Genomic DNA, 15,265 nt, shown 5'->3' on the forward strand with positions numbered 1-15,265 from the left:
TTCCAACCTGAAATATGAGACCCAGTTTCACAATTGCCCAACATGGCAGCCGCAGCTTTGCCACAACCCATCCAAACTGATCTTGCCACTGTCTTCTGAGTCACAACCACCAGTTGAAGACCATTGCTATAAATAAATTGGCGGTGGTGGTGGTGGTGATAGTATTTTATGCTGCAGGATTTCATCTGAATTTGACTTTCTGTGAATAGGCAGTTGTGAAGTAACGTGTCCATAACAAAGCTAGTTTATAGCCTGAAAGACAAAAGGCTCATGTACCTTGACATTAAAAACACACACACACACACACACTTCACCACCGTTTATATAGGGTAATACCAGAAGAAAATGATGGGTATGTTCCATGAGGGAGAAAAGTCTACTAAAGCAATGTTATACGATGTATAACAAGCCTCATTTTTCCATAAAGCATATCTAATAGAAAGCAGCACAAACCTTATGATCTACCTAAATTGAATGTAGCCTGCTAGCCATGAACTGTTGCCTGCTGGATGCTTTACACTCTTCCCTACTTCCTGCAGCCCAATAAAAGTGGCAACAACCTCAAGAAAAGGAAAAACAATATGATTGTTGGGTTTTGACCTCAATTAAGCGTTATCATCTTGAGGTCAAAAAACCTAACAGTGGAATTCCCAAAAGTACTACTTGTACAGTTTGATACTGTTAGTTGCCAATGCTCTAAGGCCATTGGGTAATAGTAGAAAAGAGGTTAAAACTCTAATCCTGTTTATGGACAAAACACTGCGGCTATTACAGCACTGTGGTGGAATACTTAAAGCTATAAACTGGGCATTGGCATGATGTGGGCAAAGGTTAGTAAGACATTCCTAGACAGGTTTTATGAATATCCTGAGTGCTTAAAATTGGAATTGGGTGGGAGGGTAAATGCTGAACAATGTTCTCGGGGCTGCTTTCAGAAGTGTTCCAAATTGTAGAGTCTTGTCATGAAGTAGCAGTGCAGAAAGAGTTAGATGGTGGAAAAGCAGGTGGTCAACTGAATAAGATCATGGAACATAAGAGGCAAACTCCATGTTAGGCATTATTAGAAAAGTAATTAGAATAAAACTGCCAATATCATAATGCCTTTATACAAATTTATGGTGAGACCACACTTAGAATACCATGTACAGTTTTGGTCACCACACCTAAAAAAAGATATTGTAGCGCTGGGGAAAGTGCAGAAAAGGGCAACTAAAATGGGACTGGAGCAGCTCCCCTATGAGGGAAGGTTACAACAACTGGGATTGTTCAGCTTGGAAAAAAGGAGGCTAAGGAGAGACGTGATACAAAATTATGCATGGTGTGGAGAATGTGGATAGGGAGACATTTTTCTCCTTCTCCCAAGATACTAGAACCCGGGGTCATTCCATGAAGCTGATTGCTGGGAGGTTCAGGACAAAAAAGGAAGTACTTCTTCACACAGTGCATAGTTAAACTCTGGAATTCACTATCACAAGATGTAGTGATGGCCACCAATTTGGATGGCTTTAAAAGGGGATTGGATAAATTCCAGGAGGAGAAGGCTATCAATGGTTACTAGCCCTGATGGCTAAGTGCAGCCTCCAGTATCAGAGTCTGTAAGCCTGTATATACTAGTTGTTGGGGGACATGGGTGGGAGAATGCTGTTGCACGTTGTCCTGCTTGTGGGTCCCTGGTCAACAGCTGGTTGGCCACTGTGTGAACAGAATGCTGGACTAGATAGACCCTTGGTCTGATGCAGCATGGCTCTTCTTATGTTCTTAGGAAGCTACCTTATAGAAGGTCATAATACCCCAGTCAGGAGTCTTGCTCCAATAATTCTGAAAGGCACCAGGTTGAGGAAAACTGGTCAATACTGACATGAGCAACTCTCCAGGGTCTCAGGGATGGGTGATTCCCATCATGTGCTTCCCAATCCATTTAAAAGGAAATATCAGGGGTTGATTATGAAAAACGTGTGTGTCTGCCACTGAGCTGCAGCACCTCCCTTAAAAATATATTTTAAAGATGTTAAGAGTGCATTTTTACAATGGCAATTAGAACACCAGATCATCATTTGTATTCTTTTATTTCATACTGTGTACATCATCTGGCCCATTGTTTATGATGGAAAACTCACCATACAATGGACTTGAGCACAGGGTGGTCTGCTCTGGGTAAGAACAAGCATTTTGCCATGTATGAAGCCCCTTGACTCTTCCTTTATTTGATTTTACTTAAACCAGAAAGTTTCTAATTAATCATTGTTTTGGTTTTTTGTCTGAAATGGGAAACTATAGTTACCAACTTCAGAACAAGCCAGGATCTTAAACAATGGTTTGAAGTTGGTTTAAGATCCTGGCCTTTTCTGAAGCTTGTTTTGGACAAAATAGGAAACTATAATTAAAGATTTCCTGGTTAAATCATTGTTCGTGCAAAGGGCCTGCATTTGTGGGCAAAATGTTTGTTAATATCTTGACTTACTAAGCCGAGATAGGATCTGAAGTGGGCCCTTGATAGCCATTAAATTTAAAAATGAAGGTTGGTTATTCTTTTGCCATTGCTGCCCTGTAGAATGATTCCTGATAGGCTGTTCAGAAGAATATCAGCACTTTCTTTGTCTGTTATTTAGGTTGCACTTGCTCCTTGGTGGTTGCCTGTTAAAGGAGCTAACTGGAAGCACCCTGAGGGTCCTGATTCTGATATCTCAAACAGGTGAGCCCCAAATAGCTATTGAGTTTCAACTGGTATTTCACTGAAAGAAACACAGACACTTCTGGGAACCCTTTAACACCCAAGCCAAATTCCAGTGTTATCTCAGGGTTGTAAAATGTCTCCAAAGAAATCCATGTTTGTGCTGTCAGAAGAAGGGCGCTTAAATTTGTTTTCCTAGATCAGTTTTTCTTTGAAAAACCATGACTTTTTTTTTAAAGAAACCAGAAATTTCTGGTAGCTAGGGCAAAATGCACCCCAAATGCACAAAGCAATTGATCTATTGAGTTATTTAATACCCCCAGATGCTTTACAGAAAGAAAGCTGGAAATGGAAAGTGGTTGAAATATGTGTCACTATTGATTAGGGGTGTGCAAAGTGGGTCTTCTCTGCCTAGAAATTCAAGCCAGAGCTCTGTAGAGGCGATTCTCTGCCCCGATTTCCAGAGCGGGTCCCTCTCTCCACTCCGCTGGATAATTTGATTTCGGGTAACCAGTACATTCTTGTCCATTGGAATTAACAGAAATGCTCACAGCTCCCTCAGTTTTAAAGATAAACACGTGATAATTGGCATTGTGACAGCTTTTAAAGAGGGCTTTAGGCATGCGAAGTTTGAAACAGATCCCTGCATGCAGTGATTTATAGGAAATTTTTAAAGTTCAAACTCAAATGTCCTCTCAGGCACCTCTCGTGCCTTGATCTGTATGGCGAGGGAGAGGGAAACAAATCAGCGGGAAAGCTCTTAGCATAGTAATAATTAAGTAAATATATATTAATAAAATGCCACAACAGCAGCACACAGCTTGCCCATTCTCAGGGAGGACAGGAGGCTTGCAGGAGGCAGAGGCACCCCTCCCCCACTGTTGTTCGGGCGTTGGAGCAAGTCGAGTCAACAACAGCTTCCCTCTATGAGGCTATGCACGGTTTGGAGGAGGAGGACGACGATGAGGACCCCGCCCCCCATCCTGCACTGGAAGCCCAGCCAGCCAATAGGAGTAATAGTTTAACTAAAAAACAGCTTGCCTGACTCAGGTGTAGAAGCTTACTCACTCAGCCCAGCAGCACTTTCTCACTGTGGCTGACTTCTATGAATTCAAGCAGAAACGCCAACCAGATCTCTCTCTCTTTCTCTCTCTCTCTCTCTCCTTTTCTAAATCTCACTTTGCAAACAAACACCCCCTAATCTCACTAGTTGGCATTCCCTCCCCCAAACACTGCGATTGGAGGAGAACAGAACAGGGAAGGAGAACGCTGTGGCAATTCGTAATTGGTTAGCCTTAGATGTCAATATCATTTATCAAAACTACCCCACCCCATCACCCCATGTTCATTATTGGAAGGTTTTCAATTACACACACCACACACACAAAATGGTAGGATAATTTTGGAGACGTTAGGAGCTCCGATTGGGCACGTCTCCACTCTGAGTTTATTTGATGGGTTTGGAAGCGGCCAGTCTCCGCTCTGGAAGACCAAATGCTTTACGGATGTTCGCGGTTACCAGATAATTCTGGGGCAGAGTGCGCACCCTTACCATATACCGTAACAAATGCTATCAAAACCATAGATACATTAAACTCTATTGAAACCATAGATACTTTAATATATATACAGTTTCAGATAAAACATAGATACTTTAAAATATACACGGTTTCAGATAAAATACATAGTTTCAGATGTTAGATAATAAAAATACTAACAGACTTAAAACAATAACCAGTGGCAATGATGCAGATGTTAAAGTATGGGTTTTGAGAATGTTCAAACTGTGTCACTTTTACCTTTTTTTAAAGGTTTCTGTTACTTTTTATGGTTTGTTACTTCATTTTCTGAAATTGTACATATTTTTACATTTTTTGCTTTATGATTTCAACATCAGAAGTTAGCTGCCCTCTAGGTACCGTTTTGAAGTGGATGATACTGTCAGGTTGCCTCGAGTATGAATGTGGTCTCATTTATATTGTGAAAATACAAAAAGCTAAAGTACCTGAAAGTGGGTTTTATAAAGCAGAAAAGAGAGGTCTAACGGGAGAAGATGACTTGAAAGGCCTCAAGCACTCATAATTAAGTTTATTCTAATTGATTGACTCTTTAAATTCAGTCCCCTCTCTCTGTACCCCCTTCCAGTAAAATGATGCAGAACTTTAAACATTACAATGCACACTCTTTATTTTTTCTTCCCTGAATCTCTTTGGAAAAAGATATAACCAGCAAAGCAGCCTTGAGTCTATCATTAGAGTGTATTAATAAGATTCTTCCCCTCAGGGTTGGCAAAGGCTGACGTATTCTTCAAATCCTTTAAGACAAGAACCACATCGCATTAATATCATCTGATATTTGCTCCTCAGGACAGTTCCGTCACTTGGTCTCCAGTGGGATGGAATGAGAATGAATTGACACCAAAAATAGAGGCACCAGTTGTCATGAGAGGATTGGAGGGGGGGAAATAGGTTAAAAATCAGTGCTAAATAACAGTTCCAGAAATCTGCTCTCTTTAGCCTTAATGCATTATGGAAGTTTATCATCTTGACCCAGGACAAGTCATAGGCATGTTAACCAAAGTATTCCAGAGCTGTGTTCTATAATAAGAAAGCAATAGTTTCTTATTATAGAACACTGTTCTAGAATACTTTCTTTGTGGGTTTCATAAAAACCTAAAAATGACCCAAATGAATGAAAAGGGTTGCTGCATTTGTGTCTTGTAGACAACAGTGTTCGCTAAAGGAGATGCAGGCAAACAACTATTTTGGTTAGAACATTGTCTTATATATTATATTCTTGTTGTAGCAAAGCCTCACCACATACAGCGGTTGTGTTTGAACAACACTTTAGTCAATGGAGGGGGAATAGCCAACTCCGTAGATGACTATTGAGGGCGGACTCCCCACACAACATGTTGTCACGTCCCCGTTGAGTGGTTGAAGCTTGTGTCGGGTGGACTGACAGAGCCCCCGCCTGTCTCTCCACCCTCACTTCTACCTCCATCCTCCTGGTGCTATCAAGCAGTCACCGTGGCCCGAAATCCATGGCAGCCTCCACCGCCAAACAGGAAATGACGATGCTCCTACCCCATTGGCTCCTTAATGGCTGTGGACGGACCTCCTGCTCTCCAATCGGTGCCAGCAACTTTAGCAAAGTGGTGCTTGACAGACAATGGGGCGCTCCTTGCCCCTTCATGCCTCTCCCACACAGTTCGCCTACTTGACCTTTGGACGCCCCAGCCCCTCTCTGTGCACTGTCTCAGAAATCCACCCTGGCGCTGAGCCACCCACCTGGGCAGCCACCCCAATCCCCCCCACTCCTCTGCAATTGTTCTCTTCCCCAGGCCCTGCTATCAGTTGGGCATAGGACAGGGTTGGAGTATTAGTCAGAAAGTCAGGCCACCTTTGCACGTAGCACAACTGTTAGGGCTTCTCAGAGCCTTGCACCTCACTGCAGGAAGGAAAGTACTAGAAGAGTCCCTCTTACTCAGAAAGCAATGGCAGTCCAGTCACGCTCGGCACACATAAGGGTAGTGCGCCCAGATCCACTCCCTGATCTTTTGGTGCAGAAATGGCACCCTGCTGCTCCCATCCATTGGAATGGCATTACTGTCTGCACCTGGTCTAGGGAGGTCAGGGTGGTCCTCTAGTAACACATCCCCACAAGACTCATAGATGTTGTGCAGAATGCAGCAACAGACAATGATGTCAGGAATTATGTCGGACTCAAGGTCCAGAGATTGAAAAGAGAACACCACTGTGCTTTCAGATGGCCAAAAGCGCACTCAACAGGCATACGGACATGGCTGTGGTAATAGTTGAAGGGAGAGGGCCTTTTCGGTGGCGGCCCTCCAACTGTGGAATGATCTCCCTGATGAGGCTCGCCTGGCGCCAACATTGTTATCTTTCAGGCGCCAAGTCAAGACTTTCCTCTTCTCCCAGGCATTTAAAGGCATTGAACGCTAAGTTTGTTTTTTAATGGACCCCAGTATTGTTGTTCAAATGGCTGCTGCTGTTTTTATACTGTTTTCATGTCTCTGATGGTTTTTAAATTTTGTATATTTTTAATGTTTACTGCTTTTGTGAACCGCCCAGAGAGCTTCAGCTGTGGGGCGGTATATAAATGTAAATAAATAAATAAATAAATTCTGCATGGGCATCTGGTGGGAGCAGTAAGAGGCCATCAGCCATGGCTGAAGGGCAAATGTTAGTTAGTTATCTCCGTTAGTTATTTTGGGAAAATAGTCAACTGTGGGGTGGGTTGACATAATAACCAACGGTTGACTATTTAACTGTTGGCTACTTAAACCACTTTTGGTTATCGTGTTGTCCAAACTGAGCCAGTTTGTGTGTGAGAGGGAGGAATGTGTATATTATAGAGGTGGAGACAGACAGGAGACAAGGTGGTGAGAAACACAAATATAGGCGGGAGTGGTGAAAGAGATGGTGGCATGGATAAAAGAAAAAGATTCTCTTATCTTAGCTAGTCAGGGTAGAAGGGTTGTGCATGTTTGGAATTTAGTAACTGCAGGCCTGTAACATAGTTACCTTTCTTGCAGCATGCCCATTTGTTTGACTACTATAATATATCATTGACATGAATAGATTGAAGCTTATCCCACATTTGAAGGATTGTCCAAGAGCTTGTTACCTGACTGGATGTTAAATTAAATGGTTTCCATGACACGCAACAACAAAATAACCATGTTGTCACCTTCATTTCAGCAGTTATCCATCAGTAGCTCACAGCTTTGGGTGACTGATATATTTTATTGGGTCTTCACAATGTCATCTGCACTGCCAAGCACATCTCTGCATGTACTGTCTTCGCAATTAGTCGGTGGCTGTTGCTTCATTTCTAAATGTGCTGCCAGTGTCCAGTGCATCCAAAGAGACCATCTTGGTATCCTATACATATTTAAATGCACATTGAATAAGGTCTGCCTGCAATTCAGTTCTCTCATTTTTAGCACTGCAGTGGTAGATTTTGAAGTGCAGGGCTAATCGTGTTATAGGACAGCCATGTTACATTTTAAATTAACTTTAATGTAAAGAACTAACTTCTTTTTGTCTTTTAAAAATAACTCAGAAAAAGCTTTTGCCCTGTTTTACCCTGGCCCTCCAGTAGATGAGATGATGTTACTGTTCCTGCTCCGAGAAAGGTTCCAGAGCAGTGTTTCCCTGTGTACTCCCTCCACTACACTACTGCTCATTGTCTGTATTTTGTTGTGCAAACAGAATGGAAGAGCTTCTCAAGGCTCTGAATCACACTTTTTAAAAGTGTTGCTGTCTTGCTAGGTACTTGTGCCCTTTGGTAGTTGATTAGTTCTACTTCCCTTGAGGATACACAAAACTGAGACCAACTCTGGCCTGCTTGCACTGGCTGCCTGTACTTTTCCTAGCCCGATTCAAGGTGCTGGTTTTAATCTATAAAGCCTTACATGGCTTGGGACCACAATACCTGATAGAACGCCTCTCCCGAGATGAACCTACCTGTACACTATGCTCAACATCTAAGGTCCACCTCCGGGTGCCTACTCCGAGGGAAGCTTGGAGGATGGCAACAAGGGAGAGAGCCTTTTCAGTGGTGGCCCCAAATTATGGAATGATCTCCCCGACAAGGCTCGCCTGGTGCCAACATTGTTATCTTTTCGGCACCAGGTCAAGACTTTTCTCTTCTCACAGGCATTTAACAGCATATGCTTTTTTTAACTGACCCCAGAATAGTTGTTTTAAGTGGATATTGTCTGTTTTTATGCCTTTTAACGGTTTAAATTTTATATATTTATTTTTAATGTTCAATGTTTTAATCTTTGTAAGATTAAAGTGAGCTTCGCCCAGAGAGCTTCGGCTATGGGGTGGTATATAAATAAATAAATAAATAAATAAATAAAACATTTTTTTTACATTTCTTGCTATTCCCATCTAACTTTGCCCATACACTTTTCTGATCTAATGCTACTCCACTTCTTTTCCTCCAATGATCTTTGCACTTTCTACCCACTTTAGTCTATAACTGAAATTCTAGCGTAAAGCTGGTCAGTTTTTTGGTTTTATTTTGGTGCACTCATACTTGTGTCAAGCAATTCCACCGTCTGGGAAAAGGTTCTAATTGTCTCACTGTGCCAGACCAGAACCAAGGCAATTCTTATGTCCCTTGTTCATACCCTTTTTGTTTGTTTTTCATTTGCCTCTCAGAATGGATCATCCAGTTCTTCATGTTTCTTGGAATGATGCTGTAGCATTTTGCACGTGGGCAGGAAAACGGCTACCAACGGAGGCTGAATGGGAATATAGCTGTCGAGGGGGCCTTGAGAATAGGTACTTATGATTCTTCTCTTTTGTAAATGGAAGCAAATATAGGCAACAAAGCCCTTTCCTATTCATAGTTTAAGGAGGCCCTTAGGTCCTATTAAACAGATCAGAGTTTGAGCAACACCAAGTTTATTTATTTATTTATTTATTACATTTTTATACCACCCAATAGCTGGAGCTATTTAAATAATTAAGATTTAACTAGGACTCCTACAAAAGTATTTGCTAAAATAAAAGGATTTTGACATCCATGTTTGTGATGAACTACACATGGATTATTCTAGCTGACTGGCGAGAAGTAACTGGCCACACTTTTGAACATACAAAAATAATAAACAGCTATGTAGGGAGGCATAATCATTTCAGGACTTCAACAAATAGAGTAGAGATCTGTTTTTAAAAAAGGGAGGGGGTGAACTGGGCTGAGAGGAAGCTGTCTTCTGAGGCCAATCCCTGCCAGATTTCCAGGGATGGACAACCTGCTCCCCTCAGCCCTCTGCATATGATTAGTTCAGAGCTCTGACCAGAGTGAATTGACCCTCCCTGAGCCCACTATGTGGGAAGGAAGAGGAAGAGAGAGAAAGAAGTGGGGTAAAGACAAAAGGGGTGACCCACTCCCTTTGGACTCTGGCCTGGTCCACCTGCTGACTTTGGCCCTGTTCATGGCTGACATGTTGCCTCCAACAGATTATCCTCAAGGTAATCCACAAGGTAGCCCTCAACAGAAAAAAGTGTTTCCCACAAGGTGTAATGCCCTTCCAGTGTTTTAATCCTCAAACATAATTCTCTATATCTTAAAGCAACATTGTGTCCTGTTCTGGACCAAGCAGATGCCCACAGGGCTCAGAACCCAGCAGCTCCCAGGAGATTTCCTAGTGAGCAATTTGCTCCAATGGACTCTGAGGCTAAACTGAAGCCTTTTATGGCACGGTCCCGGACTCCACCCTTTCCCTCAGACTGGAAGTCTTAAAGGGACACTGTTCTGTCTCTCCAAGAGCTCATGCCTGGCACATTGTTGGCGCATTGCCTCCCTGGAATATGGGGCTCTTGTAGATGACGGTGCTTGGTCCAGTGCTGGGGCTAGGCTTGGGGGACACTGGAGGCCCAGGGGTCTCTGCAGGCTTGTGCTCAGGGGTCTCTGGAGGCTCAGCAGTGGTGCTGGGACTTGGAGTTTCCTTTATTGGCACCACTGGATCATCAACGTCAGAGTCCATCTCACTGCTTGCCTCCTGGGTTGTGACACATTGTATTTAAATCGGAAGAATATTCTAGTGCCTCTTTTTTTTTTTGTCAGCATGAATACAATCTTCGTCTCCCACTTGTGAGATATATTAAATACGTTCTGCTTTCTGTTCAGTTCCTTTAAACTCTGTAGCAGTTTTTACAGTCCCAGTTGCCCAGTGTTTGTTTTCTTTCAGTGATAAGAATTGGATAAAACTTTCATGTAGGTCAATGGTGTTGCTTTTTAATATGTAAATCTGTAATGCTGCCTTATGAAACTACCATATAAGTACAAGATGCTGAATACATATTTTTAACTTGCATCCTTTTTTATTATTAAATTAAAGAAAATATGTATGCAATACTGGGGAACTTCTATAAAAAAATACCTTTTTGAAACTGGGAGCCATTCATATCCCTCATCTTTGGTCTGGCTCTTCTGGCTTCAAATGAAAAGCATCCTACTGTTACCCTGAATAACATTTTCCTGTGCTTCTTTCAACAGACTTTTCCCCTGGGGAAACAAGCTTCATCCAAGCGGTCAGCACTATGCTAATATCTGGCAGGGAGAATTCCCTACGAGCAATAGTGGGGAAGATGGATACAAAGGAACTGCACCTGTAAGTTAGGGGTGTGCATCAAGAGAATAATTGGTTTGTAACCGACTTTGGAAAGTAGACCACTTTGGGCATGACCTGTTTTGCCTCAAGTCCCAGTTGTCTTGCATGGAGAAATGAATCAAAAACACTCTAATATTTGTACTTTTTGACAGAATTGGTAAAATTCACAGGTATTGAATTTTGAGCAGACAGATTATCCAAAATGTCAGACAAATCAGTGCAGGCATTTCTGTGCTAGGTAGCTTTTTACAACTTGAGATTTTTTTAAGGGGACATCTATACCTTTTTTTACTTAGCAGAATTGCATGAAATCTGCAGGCATAGTTTGTCCTTCTGAGGGGATGACACCTGATAAATAGGTGCAAATTTTTATTATTTTATTGCAAGGGGAGTCTAAAATTTCAAGTGGGGGATTGGATTTATTTACCCTCTTCCTGGGTTTGTATGAAAACAGCATGTGTTGAAGCGGTGCCCATAGGTAACCTGAACCATTTCAGAAGATTAGATACAAGGGGGGTGGTTTTTTGGTTTTGCTTTTTTTGCAAGGGGAGTATTTTTAAAATAGCCCCCCATCTGTTTTTGGAGCAATTCGTATGAAAACAGCATACATTATAGTGTATTACCCTAGTAAATAATCTGTAAAATTTGAGAAGACTAGGTGCAGGGGTTAGGGAGTTTTGATAAACAAAAAAACAGTTTGAGGCCTATTTTTCTACTCACTTGACACCAACCAGTATGTTTTTATACCAACTGGTATGTTTTTCCTTCTACAACCCTCCCAAAAGCACTGTGATTGCAAGTGAAAAAAATAACAATGGTAAAGTTATTCCCTGGTTAGAAGCAACAGCTGTCAGTCACAAAATTGAACCCTTCCTGTGCTTGCTGTTTTCTTTTCAGGAAGAGCTTGGAAGGGAAATGTAATCGTTTTCAACACAGAGCCTTGAGACTGCCCAACTAGTGTCTGCATCCTCTGCTACTAGAGGTAGCACATAGCCATCAGGCCTAGTAGCCATTGATAGCCTTCTCCTCCAGGAATTTATCCAATCCCCTTTTAAAGCCATCCAAATTGGTGGCCATCACTACATCTTGTGGTGGTGAATTCCAGAGTTTAACTATGTGAAGAAGTACTATGTGAAGAAGTGAATTCCAGAGTATTAACTATGTGAAGAAGTACTTACTTTATCTGTCCTGAATCTCCCACCAGTCAGCTTCCTGTGATGACCTTGGGTCCTAGTATTATGAGAGAGGGAGGAAAACGTCTCCCTATCCACATGCTCCACACCATGCAGAATTTTGTACACCTCTATCATGTCTCCCCTTAGCCTCCTTTTTTCCAAGCTAGACAGTCCCAGCTGTTGTAACCTTCCCGCATAGGGGAGATGCTCCAGCCCCTTGATCATAGTTGCCCCTTTCTGCACTTTTTCCAGCTCTATATGGCAACCTGCAGTCTTTCACATGATTTAGTAATGGGGAAACTCACTGAAAAATGGCCACTTGCTGTTCGTCTTTAATATGACTGCAAGTACAGACAAAATCAGAACAAACTGAGAAGGGGGAAACTGAGAGACTCAATTCAGTTTTCTTAGTGGAAAAAGTAGAAAATGCACACAAGCAACTAGCTTTATGAATTGATTGAAGCCTCACTCCTGTGAATTTGTAAATGAGGTTTATAAGAGATATCCGCTGTCTTCCCACTCTTTTCAGGGTGGAAATCTATTTTCTAGCAACAAATCATCCTCCTGTTACAAATGCCAGGGTCAGTGAGAAGGCAATTTACAACTTAACAATCTCACCTGTATATATAATGAGAACAAGTTGTTTCAATTCATAATGGTGATGTAATCATATTGTGCTTAGTGAGAAAAATGTTGAGGGTTTTGAAACTGGATTGTTTCGGTCCTACATTGTTTTGGTCCTACATTGTTGAATCCATGCCTAGTCATGAGTCCTTATCTGAACGGTTTCCTTGCTCATGAGTGTGTATGTTTCTGATGTTTAACTGGGTGACTTTCCTGCTGTAGCCCCCCTCCCGCACATGACAAAGCCCAATTTAGAAAAGACCTAACTTTTAGATGTTTCAGTCATGGCATATAACAGGCCAACAAAAGAGAATGGGCAGGGCGGAAGACCTCTGAACAGCTCAAGACCATTGCTGAGCTGCAAGAGTTGAAGGCTAGACGTAAGAATTCACTGAGACCTCAGGGCAGTATACAGATCAAATCATACAGAATCATATTTTAGAAATGTGATGTTTTTCAGAAGTTAAACACATTCCCCTTGAAATGAAAAATGTTCCTGGAAGTGGGCATGTAGCCAACTGATCTCTTGAAACGTCTTGCTGACAACAGGCTGCCAGGGACCAAAACTATTTGTTCATGTGTGGTTTCCTCTTCACTGAAGAGGAAAAGCCAGGAGAGCTTGGGCTATGGGGTGTATAAATATAAAATATAATAAATAAACAAAGGAGGGGTGGAATTAAAAGCAGCAGTGTTGCTGAATAAACAACAAGAAGAATTTTTTAAAAAGGGCTATGTCTTGTCTTTTACCAGTAAGAGGAAAGTGGACGTGCCCAGGGGGAGGGGGATATGCCAATTTGACTGGCCCTAAGTAAGTACCAGTCTTTAAGAAGCTACCTGACACTTCAACTCATGACAGGCATAGCTTCTCGACTGTTTAAGCTTTGGAGGGTTCAGATGACCTTCCAACAGGACAGGAGTGTGTGCACTGGACACGTCCACATGCCCTAGGGGACCTAATCCCCTTGCACCACATCTATTCAATTGTTCACCAAGGTTAGGGTGGGTAGCAGTGCTGTGTTTCCTATCTGTTATTTATTTGCTTAGTATATGACTTCAGGTTGTGTTTGTGCATTTCGTGGGGCTACTGTTTTAAAAAAACTGGGAAAAGTCCGTTTAGAGACTAAAAAAGAGAAGTTTCCCAGTATCCCAAGTTACTAAGTATCCCATTTTGCTTATTCCCCCCCCTCCAACTTTGGGATTGGAGGATGCTTCATCAGGTGATCATGATTGGGAGTTGAATCTGCCTCTCAGCACTTCAAAAACGTACCTCTCCCGCTTTTTTACCCTATTTAAAAAAAAAATTATAGCAAGCAAACCGCAGCACGCAAAGTGCTGAAAATAGGCTCAAAATGACCCCCACCTACGACTCTCTAAGCACAACGAGTTTCAAATAGTTAGCTTGAAAAACAAAAAAGTTATCCACTAATCTTTTCCGCAATGCAATCCTATGGGCGAAAAAATCCAAAATGGTGGGCGGAGTGCTCCGCAAAAAGAGGAGTGCTCGCTTATGGTTGCTTCTCTTCGCCATGCTTCTCCAGCCCTCCCCGATCCGCTTCTCCTCTGCCTGTAGGGGAGGCGGATCACCCCGGTTCGCTGTTGTTTCACTGATTCTAAGCGAAACGGATCACACCCCTAAAGTAAGCTATTATAGAAGTAGAAATTAATAAAGCCATATTTTTTAAAAAATGGATAAGTGGCCTTAGTACTGAGAGCAGCTGGCAACTTCAGACAAAGACTATGGAGGCCATATGTGAGCGTTCGGAACAGTGTGAATTAGGGAAATGTTCCCATGGGGGAGGGGAAAAACACAAGAATTAGATGCAAACTACAAACACAATATTCTACACCCCTCTCCCTTTTTAGTAGACATGGTGAATACTTAAAGACTAAATTTAATCTAGTTCTTCTTGAGCAATTACCATGTTCTTTGTACTTTTTGTTTTTCAGGTAATGGCATTTCCTCCAAATGGTTATGGCTTGTACAATATTGTGGGAAATGCCTGGGAATGGACATCAGATTGGTGGGATGTTCGTCATTCTGCAGATGAAAAATACAACCCAGTGAGTATCCAATAAGCAGAATGGATGGCACCCATCTGCTGCTCTGCTCCTTTTCCACTTCAGCCCCTCATGCATGATATTGCAAGGCTTGATATGCTTTAGGTTGAATAGTGCAACATCAATCGTGGAAGCATTTTTCAGTTAGTGTGTTCTTGACTTAGGTTTGCAAGAAGGCCATCTACACATTAACCATATTGTAGAACTGAATCCATTGTTTTCAACCCATCTTTATGCCTTTTTAGATGCAGTTGACAACAGCTGTTTTACGACAGAATGATTGAAGAGCTGGCTTTTGTTTAGCCCAAAATAATGGAGCTAAGACACGCAGAAATCCGAAGTGTGGCAGAAGTAGTACATTCACTGCCTGTGTCTGAATGTAGTGGATATGTGTTGAAAACACTTTCTGTACCCAGGAGCCATTGCTCATGGAAAAAGAAGGTGGCAAAAGTGGCCAGAAATGTCTTCTATTAGTTACCTCTGATACAATGACTGTATGTGTTCTTAGAGTCTTGCCACAGTCATCCATACCTTGTGATACCCTCTAGAGTCAATGACTGCAATGCGTTTATCATGGAGCTG

At 42.0% G+C, this 15,265-nt stretch overlaps 1 protein-coding gene across 1 annotated transcript in view; it reads left to right on the top strand.

Annotated features, from left to right (window-relative positions):
* SUMF1 (sulfatase modifying factor 1) overlaps positions 1-15,265 on the top strand; it is a 68,143-nt gene that overhangs the window by 30,694 nt on the left and 22,184 nt on the right. The window contains exons 4-7 of the mRNA XM_063121678.1: positions 2,610-2,692; positions 8,869-8,991; positions 10,712-10,826; positions 14,573-14,686. Coding sequence (XP_062977748.1) covers positions 2,610-2,692; positions 8,869-8,991; positions 10,712-10,826; positions 14,573-14,686 — 435 coding nt within the window. The remainder of the gene's footprint in view (positions 1-2,609; positions 2,693-8,868; positions 8,992-10,711; positions 10,827-14,572; positions 14,687-15,265) is intronic.

The sequence above is a fragment of the Elgaria multicarinata genome, chromosome 3 (genome assembly GCF_023053635.1).
Source record: "Elgaria multicarinata webbii isolate HBS135686 ecotype San Diego chromosome 3, rElgMul1.1.pri, whole genome shotgun sequence".
NCBI classification, from domain to species: Eukaryota; Metazoa; Chordata; class Lepidosauria; order Squamata; family Anguidae; genus Elgaria; species Elgaria multicarinata.